This window comes from Phyllobates terribilis, unplaced genomic scaffold (genome assembly GCF_046119375.1).
Source record: "Phyllobates terribilis strain yellow unplaced genomic scaffold, ASM4611937v1 Scaffold_3__8_contigs__length_932513732, whole genome shotgun sequence".
NCBI lineage: Eukaryota > Metazoa > Chordata > Amphibia > Anura > Dendrobatidae > Phyllobates > Phyllobates terribilis.
This window is the reverse complement of record NW_027362763.1, coordinates 11,626,137-11,638,988: the sequence shown is the minus strand read 5'-3', so window position 1 is coordinate 11,638,988 and position 12,852 is coordinate 11,626,137. Positions and strand designations below refer to the sequence as shown.

The 12,852-nt window shown below is 55.5% G+C and overlaps 1 protein-coding gene across 5 annotated transcripts in view; it reads left to right on the top strand.

Moving 5' to 3' along the window:
- The window catches only part of DNMT3A (DNA methyltransferase 3 alpha), a 473,310-nt gene that overhangs the window by 429,851 nt on the left and 30,607 nt on the right, over positions 1 to 12,852 (top strand). For 4 of the 5 annotated variants that reach the window (XM_073673658.1, XM_073673656.1, XM_073673660.1 and 1 more), the window contains 5 exons: positions 8,888 to 9,100; positions 9,180 to 9,338; positions 9,411 to 9,518; positions 12,123 to 12,279; positions 12,378 to 12,524. In XM_073673658.1, the coding sequence (XP_073529759.1) occupies positions 8,888 to 9,100; positions 9,180 to 9,338; positions 9,411 to 9,518; positions 12,123 to 12,279; positions 12,378 to 12,524 (784 nt within the window). Of the gene's footprint in view, positions 1 to 965; positions 1,068 to 8,887; positions 9,101 to 9,179; positions 9,339 to 9,410; positions 9,519 to 12,122; positions 12,280 to 12,377; positions 12,525 to 12,852 lie in introns of those variants that run through there. The other variant, XM_073673659.1, reaches the window with a different exon arrangement.

The window sequence follows — 12,852 nt, the reverse complement described above, 5'->3', positions numbered from 1 at the left end:
GGCCGATAATCTGCCATCTCATAATCCAGAATGGCTTCCCCCTCAGACCTTGAGATCTCTCCTCTCCTGATGTCGGGGGGCTCCTGGTGCTGGGGGGGCTGCTGGTGTCGGAGGGGCTCCTAATGTTGGAGGTGCTCCTAATGTTGGAGGGGCTCCTGGTGCTGGGGGGCTCCTGGTGCTGGGGGGCTCCTGGTGCTGGGGGGCTCCTGGTGCTGGGGGGGCTCCTGTTGGTGGGGGGCTCCTGGTGCTGGGGGGCTCCTGGTGCTGGGGGGCTCCTGGTGCTGGGGGGGCTCCTGTTGGTGGGGGGCTCCTGGTGCTGGGGGGCTCCTGGTGGTGGGGGGAGCTCCTGGTGCTGGGGGGCTCCTGGTGCTGGGGGGGCTCCTGGTGCTGGGGGGGCTCCTGGTGCTGGGGGGGCTCCCGAGGTCAGGGGGGGGGGCGGCTCCTGCTTTTCTGTTGGATAATCCAGAAGTTGCAATAAAATTCATAATAAAAAAAAACAGAAATCTGTGGCTGACTACCACCCCCTGTATTATCAGTGCCATGCTGAAAATGGGGATGATGAGAGTAAACGTCCTCTTCTGGGAATGACTACATTAATTCCTACTAGTACTACAGCCTCCATCCTCCTCACCTCTTATGGTAACTACAGCCCCCATCCTCCTCACCTCTTATGGTAACTACAGCCCCCATCCTCTTCACCTCTTATGGTAACTACAGCCCCCATCCTCCTCACCTCTTATGGTAACTACAGCCCCCATCCTCCTCAGTCTTGCAGTGACTACAGCCCCCATCCTCCTCAGTCTTGCAGTAACTACAGCCCCCATCCTCCTCAGTCTTGCAGTGACTACAGCCCCCATCCTCCTCCTGTCAGGGGTTGGGGTCCCCCAGACCTCGTGTCAGGGGCAGTGAGGAGCTGCAGGGTCCCGGCCTGTGATTGGCTGGAAGTTTCCCGCAGCTCTGGAGGAGGAGTGCCGCTCTGGAGCTCGGGCTGTGGAGAAGCAGCAGCTCTGTGCAGCACAGCTCCGAGGACCATGGGCAGGAGGAGTATGGCGCCGGCCACAGCAGAGGTGCAGTATGACCCTCACTATGTGCTGCAGCTCGGGCTGGGCCTGCACTGGGCTCAGGTTACACCAGCTGTGTGGCCCCTGGCTCCCCGCTGCCGTGTGCACAGGGGCCCCTGATAAGGACCCGGATCCCCAGCAGTGACTGGTTACAGGGAGTTATGGCCGAGCGGCCACATGTCTGCTCCCTGCACCGCCCGCCTGCGGCCACCAGGGGGGGATTTATGCTGCCATCCCTGTGTGCACCGCTGGGGGAGCTGTGAGGACAGTGTGATGTGTAGTGTAACCTGCCGGGTTGGATCGGGCAGATGACTGCTGGGGCGGTAACCCTGTGATGTCTGCTAATTATACAGAAGGGTAGAACGTGTCAGTGATTGTCTGCAGCAATAGTCAGCTACTTGAGGCTACCCTGCTACAAAGAAATGATTGTCAGCACCCCTGGTGGCCTGGGGTAGTGAGTTAGAGTTAATGTCACCACTCCTGGGGAAGTAAGGAGTTAATGTCAGCACCCCTGGGGAAGTAGGGAGTTATTATCAGCATCCCTGGGGAAGTAGGGAATTATTGTCAGCACCTCTGGGGAAGTAGGGAATTATTGTCAGCACCTCTGGGGAAGTAGGGAGTTAATGTCAGCATCCCTGGGGAAGTAGGGAGTTATTGTCAGCACCCCTGGGGAAGTAGGGAGTTATTGTCAGCACCTCTGGGGAAGTAGGGAGTTATTGTCAGCACCCCTGGGGAAGTAGGTAGTTATTGTCAGCACCTCTGGGGAAGTAGGGAGTTAATGTCAGCACCCTGGGGAAGTAGGGAGTTATTATCAGCATCCCTGGGGAAGTAGGGAGTTATTGTCAGCACCCCTGGGGAAGTAGGGAGTTATTATCAGCATCCCTGGGGAAGTAGGGAGTTATTGTCAGCATCCCTGTGGAAGTAGGGAATTATTGTCAGCACCTCTGGGGAAGTAGGGAGTTATTGTCAGCACCCCTGGGGAAGTAGGGAGTTATTGTCAGCATCCCTGTGGAAGTAGGGAATTATTGTCAGCACCCCTGGGGAAGTAGGGAGTTATTGTCAGCACCCCTGGGGAAGTAGGTAGTTATTGTCAGCACCTCTGGGGAAGTAGGGAGTTATTATCAGCATCCCTGGGGAAGTAGGGAGTTATTGTCAGCACCCCTGGGGAAGTAGGGAGTTATTATCAGCATCCCTGGGGAAGTAGGGAGTTATTGTCAGCATCCCTGTGGAAGTAGGGAATTATTGTCAGCACCTCTGGGGAAGTAGGGAGTTATTGTCAGCACCCCTGGGGAAGTAGGGAGTTATTGTCAGCATCCCTGTGGAAGTAGGGAATTATTGTCAGCACCCCTGGGGAAGTAGGGAGTTATTGTCAGCACCCCTGGGGAAGTAGGTAGTTATTGTCAGCACCTCTGGGGAAGTAGGGAGTTAATGTCAGCACCCTGGTCGTCTGGGGAGGTGAGGAGCTAATGTCAGCACCTCTGATGGCCTGGGGTAGTAGGGAGTTAATGTCAGCACTCCTGGTGGTTTAGGGAAGTAGGGAGTTATTGTCAGCACCCCTGGTGTCCTGGACAAGTAGGGAGTTAATGTCAGCACCCTTGGGGACCTGGGTAAGTAGGGAGTAATTGTCAGCACTCCTGGGGAAGTAGGGAGTTAATGTCAGCACCCTTGGGGACCTGGGTAAGTAGGGAGTTATTGTCAGCACTCCTGAGGAAGTAGAGAGTTATTGTCAGCACTCCTGAGGAAGTAGGGAGTTATTGTCAGCACCCCTGGTGGCTTGGGGAAGTAGGGAGTTAATGTCAGCACCCCTGGTGACCTGGGACAGTGAGGAGTTAATGTCAGCACCCCTGGTGGCTTAGGGAAGTAGGGAGTTAATGTCAGCACCCCTGATGGTCTGGAGAAGTAGGGCTTAATGTCAGCACCCCTAGAAACCTGGGGCAATGAGGAGTTAATGTCAGCACCCCTGGGGAAGTAGGGAGTTAATGTCAGCACCCCTGGGGAAGTAGGGAGTTAATGTCAGCACCCCTGGGGAAGTAGGGAGTTAATGTCAGCACCCCTGAGGAAGTAGAGAGTTATTGTCAGCACTCCTGAGGAAGTAGGGAGTTAATGTCAGCACCCCTGGTGGCTTGGGGAAGTAGGGAGTTAATGTTAGCACCCCTGGTTGTCTGGGGAATTAGGAAGTTAGTATCAGCACCCCTGATGGTCTGGGGAAATGAGGAGTTACACCTGGAGTCCTGTGGGTTATCACTTCTGTGTCCCCTGCCTGGTGTCCTCTCGCTCAACCATTGACCTTGTGTAATCCATACCTCACTTGCTGTACACTCACATATACTGGCCACACAAACTCCAAGAGGTCTCTCGCTTTTGACCCTGAAGTCGCTCTTGCTTTTGACCCTGAGGTATCTCTCTCTTTTGACCCTGAGGTCTCTCTCTCTTTTGACCCTGAGGTCTCTCTCTCTTTTGACCCTGAGGTCTCTCTCTCTTTTGACCCTGAGGTCTCTCTCTCTTTTGACCCTGAGGTCTCTCTCTCTTTTGACCCTGAGGTCTCTCTCTCTTTTGACCCTGAGGTCTCTCTTTTGACCCTGAGGTCTCTCTCGCTTTTGACCCTGAGGTCTCTCTCGCTTTTGACCCTGTGGATGCTCTGTCTTTTGACCCTGAGGTCTCTGTCTTTTGACCCTGAGGTCTCTGTCTTTTGACCCTGAGGTCGCTCTCGCTTTTGACCCTGAGGTCGCTCTCTCTTTTGACCCTGAAGTCGCTCTCGCTTTTGACCCTGAGGTCTCTCTCTCTTTTGACCCTGAGGTCTCTCTCTCTCTTTTGACCCTGAGGTCTCTCTCTCTCTTTTGACCCTGACGTCTCTCTCTCTCTTTTGACCCTGAGGTCTCTCTCGCTTTTGACCCTGTGGATGCTCTGTCTTTTGACCCTGTGGATGCTCTGTCTTTTGACCCTGAGGTCTCTGTCTTTTGACCCTGAGGTCGCTCTCGCTTTTGACCCTGAGGTCGCTCTCGCTTTTGACCCTGAGGTCGCTCTCTCTTTTGACCCTGAAGTCGCTCTCGCTTTTGACCCTGAGGTCTCTCTCGCTTTTGACCCTGAGGTCTCTCTCTCTTTTGACCCTGTGGATGCTCTCTCTTTTGACCCTGTGGATGCTCTCTCTTTTGACCCTGAGGTCTCTCTCTCTTTTGACCCTGAGGTCTCTCTTTTGACCCTGAGGTCTCTCTTTTGACCCTGAGGTCTCTCTTTTGACCCTGTGGATGCTCTCTCTTTTGACCCTGTGGATGCTCTCTCTTTTGACCCTGTGGATGCTCTCTCTTTTGGCCCTGAGGTCTCTCTCTTTTGACCCTGTGGTCTCTCTTTTGACCCTGTAGATGCTCTCTCTTTTGACCCTGTAGATGCTCTCTTTTGGCCCTGAGGTCTCTCTCTTTTGACCCTGCGGATGCTCTCTCTTTTGGCCCTGAGGTCGCTCTCTCTTTTGACCTTGTAGATGCTCTCTCTTTTGACCCTGTGGATGCTCTCTCTTTTGACCATGCGGATGCTCTCTCTTTTGGCCTTGTAGATGCTCTCTCTTTTGACCCTGCGGATGCTCTCTCTTTTGGCCCTGAAGTCGCTCTCGCTTTTGACATTGTAGATGCTCTCTCTTTTGACCCTGTGGATGCTCTCTCTTTTGACCCTGTGGATGCTATCTCTTTTGACCCTGTGGATGCTCTCTCTTTTGGCCCTGAGGTCTCTCTCTTTTGGCCCTGAGGTCGCTCTCGCTTTTGACCTTGTAGATGCTCTCTCTTTTGACCCTGCGGATGCTCTCTCTTTTGGCCCTGAAGTCGCTCTCGCTTTTGACCTTGTAGATGCTCTCTCTTTTAACCCTGTGGATGCTCTCTCTTTTGACCCTGTGGATGCTCTCTCTTTTGGGCCTGAGGTCTCTCTCTTTTGGCCCTGAGGTCGCTCTCGCTTTTGACCTTGTAGATGCTCTCTCTTTTGACCCTGTGGATGCTCTCTCTTTTGGCCCTGAAGTCGCTCTCTCTTTTGACCCTGTGGATGCTCTCTCTTTTGACCCTGTGGATGCTCTCTCTTTTGACCCTGTGGATGCTCTCTCTTTTGACCCTGTGGATGCTCTCTCTTTTGACCCTGTGGATGCTCTCTCTTTTGGCCCTGAGGTCTCTCTCTTTTGGCCCTGAGGTCTCTCTCTTTTTACCCTGTGGATGCTCTCTCTTTTGACCCTGTGGATGCTCTCTCTTTTGACCCTGTGGATGCTCTCTCTTTTGACCCTGTGGATGCTCTCTCTTTTGGCCCTGAGGTCTCTCTCTCTTTTGACCCTGTGGATGCTCTCTCTTTTGACCCTGTGGATGCTCTCTCTTTTGACCCTGTGGATGCTCTCTCTTTTGACCCTGTGGATGCTCTCTCTTTTGGCCCTGAGGTCTCTCTCTTTTGGCCCTGAGGTCGCTCTCGCTTTTGACCTTGTAGATGCTCTCTCTTTTGACCCTGTGGATGCTCTCTCTTTTGACTCTGTGGATGCTCTCTCTTTTGACCCTGTAGATGCTCTCTTTTGGCCCTGAGGTCTCTCTCTTTTGGCCCTGAGGTCTCTCTCTTTTGACCCTGTGGATGCTCTCTCTTTTGACCCTGTGGATGCTCTCTCTTTTGACCCTGTGGATGCTCTCTCTTTTGGCCCTGAGGTCTCTCTCTTTTGGCCCTGAGGTCTCTCTCTTTTGACCCTGTGGATGCTCTCTCTTTTGACCCTGTGGATGCTCTCTCTTTTGACCCTGTGGATGCTCTCTCTTTTGGCCCTGAGGTCTCTCTCCTTTGGCCCTGTAGACCCTCTCCTTTGGCCTTAGGACTCTCCTGATCACTAATAGGCCTCTGCTGAGACGTTCAGCGAGCACAGCCAGAGCTTTCTTGTCTCCTGGTGTCAGTCAGCGAGCAGTCTGGTAAAATGACAATTCTGTGGGGCTACGGCTGCTACTTCTTGTACAAGGGGCCCCTGCAGCGAGTACTGCTGTTACCGGGGGTCCTGCCGCTACTGGGGGACTAGAAGCTGCGATCATCCGATCGCTGTGTGTAGCAGAAATGCTCGCTGGCTACGAGCTCCGACCACTAGGTGGCGCTCATAGCATCATGGCAATGTTACCTGCAGACACCGGGTTGTCATGCCAACCCACCAGCGACCTGCGGTCATGTTACACGGGTGCCGATGGGCGGGACTTACAACGTCCTTCTGCCGCGGCCATGTCGGAGATAGACAGCGGCATTTAACATGTTAATAGTCACCGGTGCATCGCGATTGCACCCGCGGCTGTTAGGGGCACATGATCAGATCAGCTCTCATGTCCCTGGAAAGGTGCGGGCTCAGCGCCGGAGCCCGCGCCGAAGGGAGAGACACGACATGCACCGTACATGTACAGCACATGACGGAAAGGGGTTAAATACAGTGATTGAAAAACTCTTCACACCCCATCAACTTTTCCATGTTTTCCACATTACACCCACAAACCTACAGTAATGTATTTTATCAGGATTTTCTGTGACACAAAGTGACAAGTATGTAAGAAAGGAAACGATACCGGGGTTACAAATTATGATACAAATACAAATCTGACAATTGTTCCGTGCATTAGTCTTCAGCCCCCGAGTCCGTACTTCGTAGGACCACCTTGCTGCAATTCCTGCTGCAGTCTTTTGGGGTCTGTCTCTCCAGCTTTCCCTGCAGTCTTTTGGGGTCTGTCTCTCCAGCTTTCCCTGCAGTCTTTTGGGGTCTGTCTCTCCAGCTTTCCCTGCAGTCTTTTGGGGTCTGTCTCTCCAGCTTTCCCTGTAGTCTTTTGGGGTCTGTCTCTCCAGCTTTCCCTGTAGTCTTTTGGGGTCTGTCTCTCCAGCTTTCCCTGTAGTCTTTTGGGGTCTGTCTCTCCAGCTTTCCCTGTAGTCTTTTGGGGTCTGTCTCTCCAGCTTTCCCTGCAGTCTTTTGGGGTCTGTCTCTCCAGCTTTCCCTGTAGTCTTTTGGGGTCTGTCTCTCCAGCTTTCCCTGTAGTCTTTTGGGGTCTGTCTCTCCAGCTTTCCCTGTAGTCTTTTGGGGTCTGTCTCTCCAGCTTTCCCTGTAGTCTTTTGGGGTCTGTCTCTCCAGCTTTCCCTGTAGTCTTTTGGGGTCTGTCTCTCCAGCTTTCCCTGTAGTCTTTTGGGGTCTGTCTCTCCAGCTTTCCCTGTAGTCTTTTGGGGTCTGTCTCTCCATCTTTCCCTGTAGTCTTTTGGGGTCTGTCTCCCCAGCTTTCCCTGTAGTCTTTTGGGGTCTGTCTCTCCAGCTTTCCCTGCAGTCTTTTGGGGTCTGTCTCTCCAGCTTTCCCTGTAGTCTTTTGGGGTCTGTCTCTCCAGCTTTCCCTGTAGTCTTTTGGGGTCTGCCTCTCCAGCTTTCCCTGTAGTCTTTTGGGGTCTGTCTCTCCAGCTTTCCCTGTAGTCTTTTGGGGTCTGTCTCTCCAGCTTTCCCTGTAGTCTTTTGGGGTCTGTCTCTCCAGCTTTCCCTGCAGTCTTTTGGGGTCTGTCTCTCCAGCTTTCCCTGTAGTCTTTTGGGGTCTGTCTCTCCAGCTTTCCCTGTAGTCTTTTGGGGTCTGTCTCTCCAGCTTTCCCTGTAGTCTTTTGGGGTCTGTCTCTCCAGCTTTCCCTGTAGTCTTTTGGGGTCTGCCTCTCCAGCTTTCCCTGTAGTCTTTTGGGGTCTGTCTCTCCAGCTTTCCCTGTAGTCTTTTGGGGTCTGTCTCTCCAGCTTTCCCTGTAGTCTTTTGGGGTCTGCCTCTCCAGCTTTCCCTGTAGTCTTTTGGGGTCTGTCTCTCCAGCTTTCCCTGTAGTCTTTTGGGGTCTGCCTCTCCAGCTTTGCACATGCTTTCAGGTCTTGTCACAGCTTCTCTGGGATTTGGGTCTGGACTGTGACTGCGCCGTTCACACACAGGAATATGCTCTGATCTGAGCCCTCCATTGTGGCTCTGCAGGATGTTGAGGGCTGTTGTCCTGCTGGAAGGCGAACTTACGCCCCAGTCTCAGGTCTCCTGCAGCCTCTAACAGGTTTTCCTCCAGGATTGTCCTGTATTTATCTCTATTTATCTTCCCATCACCTCTGACCAGCTCTCCTGCCCCTGCTGAAGAGAAGCCTCCCCACAGCAGGATGCTGCCGCCACTATGTGTGATGGTGGGGATGGTGTTTTCGAGGTGATGTGCAGTGTTCGTTTTCCATCACACATAGCATTTTCCTTTGGTCTCATCTGACCAGAGCCCCTTCTTCCACATGCTCACTGTGTCTCCTACATGGATTTCTACAAACTGCAAACTGAACTTTCAAAAATGTCTTTCTTCTTTCCACTCTTCCATAAAGGCGAGATTTGTGGAGTAGACGACTAATAGTTTTTCTATGGACAGATCAACCCACCTGAGCTGTGGGTCTCTGCAGCTCCTCCAGAGTTACCATTGGCCTCTTGGCTGCTTCTCTAATTAGTGTTCTCCTTGCTTGGTATATCAGGTTAGGACGACGGCCATGTCTTGGTAGGTTTGCAGTTGTGCCATACTCCTTCTAGTTTTGGATGACAGATTAAACGGAGCTCCGAGAGATGTTCAGAGCTTGAGCTGTTTTTTTTTTCATAACCTAACCCTGCTTTACTCTGACCTGTCTGGTGGGCTCCTTGGCCTTTAGCTTTATCCCTGACTTGTCTGGTGGGCTCCTTGGGAGCGCGGATCGGAGGGTCTGTGCGGCTGATGTTACTGGGGTGACTTTACGGGTGGGCTCCTGGCTCAGGGGAACGGTCTTCTCTGGTGGGCGCCCGCCGATGTCCTCCGGTGTCGTCCTTCACTGAACCCATTTCCTTTGTCCGCAGGCTGAGAAGAAGCAGCAGCTGGTCGCTGTGATCAACGCCATGGAGGAGACAGTGTCCAGCAACCCCCAGAAGGAAGAGGAGAGCTCCCCGCCGGCCTCCCAGCAGCCCACAGACCCGGCCTCCCCCACCGTGGCCACCACTCCTGAGCCCGTGGTGGCCGATGTCGTGGATAACAACACCTCCAAGTCAGCAGATGATGATGCGGAGTATGAGGTCAGGGGATGATGCGAGTAGTAGTGCATGCCAGCTGTAGATGTGACTGGAGATTAGCGCCCCCTCTTGTATCCCGCAGGACGGGCGAGGCTTCGGCATCGGGGAGCTGGTCTGGGGGAAGCTCCGAGGCTTCTCCTGGTGGCCAGGACGCATTGTGTCATGGTGGATGACGGGACGCAGCCGGGCGGCGGAGGGGACGCGCTGGGTCATGTGGTTTGGAGATGGCAAGTTCTCTGTGGTGAGTAAGTTGTCACACCGCCCATGAGGAGGAGACCCCGAGCGATGATTATAACGGTATAATGTCCGGCAGGTCTGCGTGGAGAAGCTCATGGCCCTCAGCTCCTTCACCAACACCTTCCACCAAGCCACGTACAGCAAGCAGCCCATGTACAGGAAGGCCATCTACGAGGTGTTGCAGGTGAGCCGGGCCCCCCAGCCGGAAATAGGGCACCCCAGATGGAAATAGCACCCCACCTGTGCCCTCAGCTGATAATACCCCGCAGGGCCCCCCAGCCAGAAATAGCACCCTGCCTGTGCCACCCATACCTCCAACCAAATATAGCACCCCACAGTGCCCCCCCAGCCAGAAATAGGGCTCCCAGCCGGAAATAGCACCCCAGCTGTGCCCCTCACAGCTCCAGCCGATAATAGGACCCCGTCTGTGCCCCCCACACCTGGAGCTGATAATAGGACCCCGTCTGTGCCCCCCAAACCTCCAGCCAATAAAGGCCCCTGCCTGTGCCCCCCACACCTGCAGCTGATAATAGGACCCTGCCTGTGCCCCCCACGCCTGGAGCTGATAATAGAACTCCGCCTGTACGCCTCACACCTCTAGCCGATAATAGGACCTTGCCTGTGCCCCCTACACCTGCAGCTGATAATAGGACCCTGCCTGTGCCCCCCACATCTGCAGCTGATAATAGGACCCTGCCTGTGCCCCTCACATCTGCAGCTGATAATAGGACCCTGCCTGTGCCCCCTACACCTGCAGCTGATAATAGGACCCCGCCTGTGCCCCCCACATCTGCAGCTAATAATAGGACCCTGCCTGTACCCCCCACACCTGGAGCTGATAATAGGACCCTGCCTGTGCCCCCCACATCTGCTGCCGATAATAGGACCCTGCCTGTACCCCCCACACCTGGAGCTGCTAATAGGACCCTGCCTGTACCCCCCACACCTGCAGCCAATAATAGGACCCTGTCTGTGCCCCCCACATCTGCAGCCGAAAATAGGACCCCGCCTTTGCCCCCCACACCTCCAGCCGATAATAGGACTCTGCCTGTGCCCCTCACACCTGCAGCTGATAATGGGACCCTGCCTGTGCCCCCCACACCTGCAGCTGATAATAGGGCCCTGCCTGTGCCCCCCACACCTGCAGCTGATAATAGGACCCTGCCTGTGCCCCTCACACCTGCAGCTGATAATAGGACCCTGCCTGTGCCCCCCACACCTGCAGCTGATAATAGGACCCCGCCTGTGCCCCCCACACCTGCAGCTGATAATAGGACCCTGCCTTTGCCCATCACACCTCCAGCCGATAATAGGACCCCGCCTGTGCCCCCCACACCTGCAGCTGAAAATAGGACCCTGCCTGTGCCCCTCACACCTGCAGCCGATAATAGGACCTAGCCTGTGGCCCCCGCACCTAGAGGTGATAATAGGACCCTGCCTGTGCCCTCCACATCTGCAGCTAATAGGACCCCGTCTGTGCCCCCACACCTCCAGCCGATAATAGGACCCTGCCTGTGGCCCCCGCACCTGGAGATGATAATAGGACCCTGCCTGTGCCCTCCACATCTGCACCTAATAGGACCCCGTCTGTGCCCCCACACCTCCAGCCAATAATAGGACCCTGCCTGTGCCCCCACACCTGCAGCTGATAATAGGACCCTGCCTGTGCCCCCCACACCTGCAGCTGATAATAGGACCCTGCCTGTGCCCCCCACACCTGCAGCTGATAATAGGACCCTGCCTGTGCCCCTCACACCTGCAGCTGATAATAGGACCCTGCCTGTGCCCCCCATACCTGCAGCTGATAATAGGACCCTGCCTGTGCCCCCCGCACCTGCAGCTGATAATAGGACCCTGCCTGTGCCCCTCACACCTGCAGCTGATAATAGGACCCTGCCTGTGCCCCCCACACCTGCAGCTGATAATAGGACCCCGCCTGTGCCCCCCACACCTGCAGCTGATAATAGGACCCTGCCTTTGCCCATCACACCTCCAGCCGATAATAGGACCCCGCCTGTGCCCCCCACACCTGCAGCTGAAAATAGGACCCTGCCTGTGCCCCTCACACCTGCAGCCGATAATAGGACCTAGCCTGTGGCCCCCGCACCTGGAGGTGATAATAGGACCCTGCCTGTACCCCCCACACCTCCAGCCGATAATAGGACCCTGCCTGTACCCCTCACACCTGCAGCTGATAATAGGACCCTGCCTGTACCCCCACACCTCCAGCCAATAATAGGACCCTGCCTGTACCCCTCACACCTGCAGCTGATAATAGGACCCTGCCTGTACCCCCCACACCTCCAGCCGATATTAGGACCCTGCCTGTGCCCCTCACACCTCCAGCCGATAATAGGACCCTGCCTGTGCCCCCCACACCTGCAGCTGATAATAGGACCCCGCCTGTGCCCCCCACACCTGCAGCTGATAATAGGACCCTGCCTGTGCCTCCCACACCCGCAGCTGATAATAGGATCCTGCCTGTGCCCCCCACATCTGCAGCTGATGATAGGACCCCGCCTGTGCCCCCCACACCGGCAGATGATAATAGGACCCTGCCTGTCTGCATGCGACCCCGTCTCTCCCCGCCACCACGGTCACCCCTGTCTCACCCTCGCCCCGTCTCACCCTCGCCCCGTCTCACCCTCGCCCCGTCTCACCCTCGCCCCGTCTCACCCTCGCCCCGTCTCACCCTCGCCCCGTCTCATTCTCACCCTCGCCCCGTCTCATTCTCACCCTCGCCCCATCTCACCCTCGCCCCGTCTCACCCTCGCCCCTTTCCCTGCAGGTGGCCAGCACCCGGGCCAGGAAGACTTTCCCATCATGCCCCGAGAATGACGAGAGCGACTCCTCCAAGTCTATAGACATTCAGAACAAGCAGATGATCGAGTGGGCGCTGGGCGGCTTCCAGCCATCGGGGCCTAAGGGTCTGGAGCCCCCGGAGGGTGAGAAACAGCGGGTGTCTGCTGGAAGACAGGCGAGATGGGTGATGTGAGTGCACCCCCTAGTGCTCATCCTGTTAACCCTTTCATTATGTCTCCAGAGGAACGCAACCCCTACAAAGAGGTCTACACAGAAATCTGGGTGGAGCCTGAAGCCGCTGCTTATGCCCCTCCCCCTCCTGCGAAGAAACCCCGGAAAAGCACAGAGAAGCCCAAGGTCAAAGAAATCATCGATGAGCGGACGCGAGGTAGGATGGGAGCGCTGCCGTGCTGCCTTACTGCTAGCTCTCAGGCTGCTGGATCAGCTCCCACAATTCACTGCAGCAGAAGCCAGGTGCTCCACTATAGAAGAGCATCGCTCTATAGAAGACTGAATGTTCAGACCGTAATGCCCCCTGCTGGTTCAGCGTCTGCCCCTTTCCCTGCTGGTTCAGCGTCTGCCCCTTTCCCTGCTGGTTCAGCGTCTGCCCCTTTCCCTGCTGGTTCGGCGTCTGCCCCCTTGCCTGCTGGTTCGGCGTCGGCCCCCTTGCCTGCTGGTTCGGCGTCGGCCCCCTTGCCTGCTGGTTCGGCGTCTGC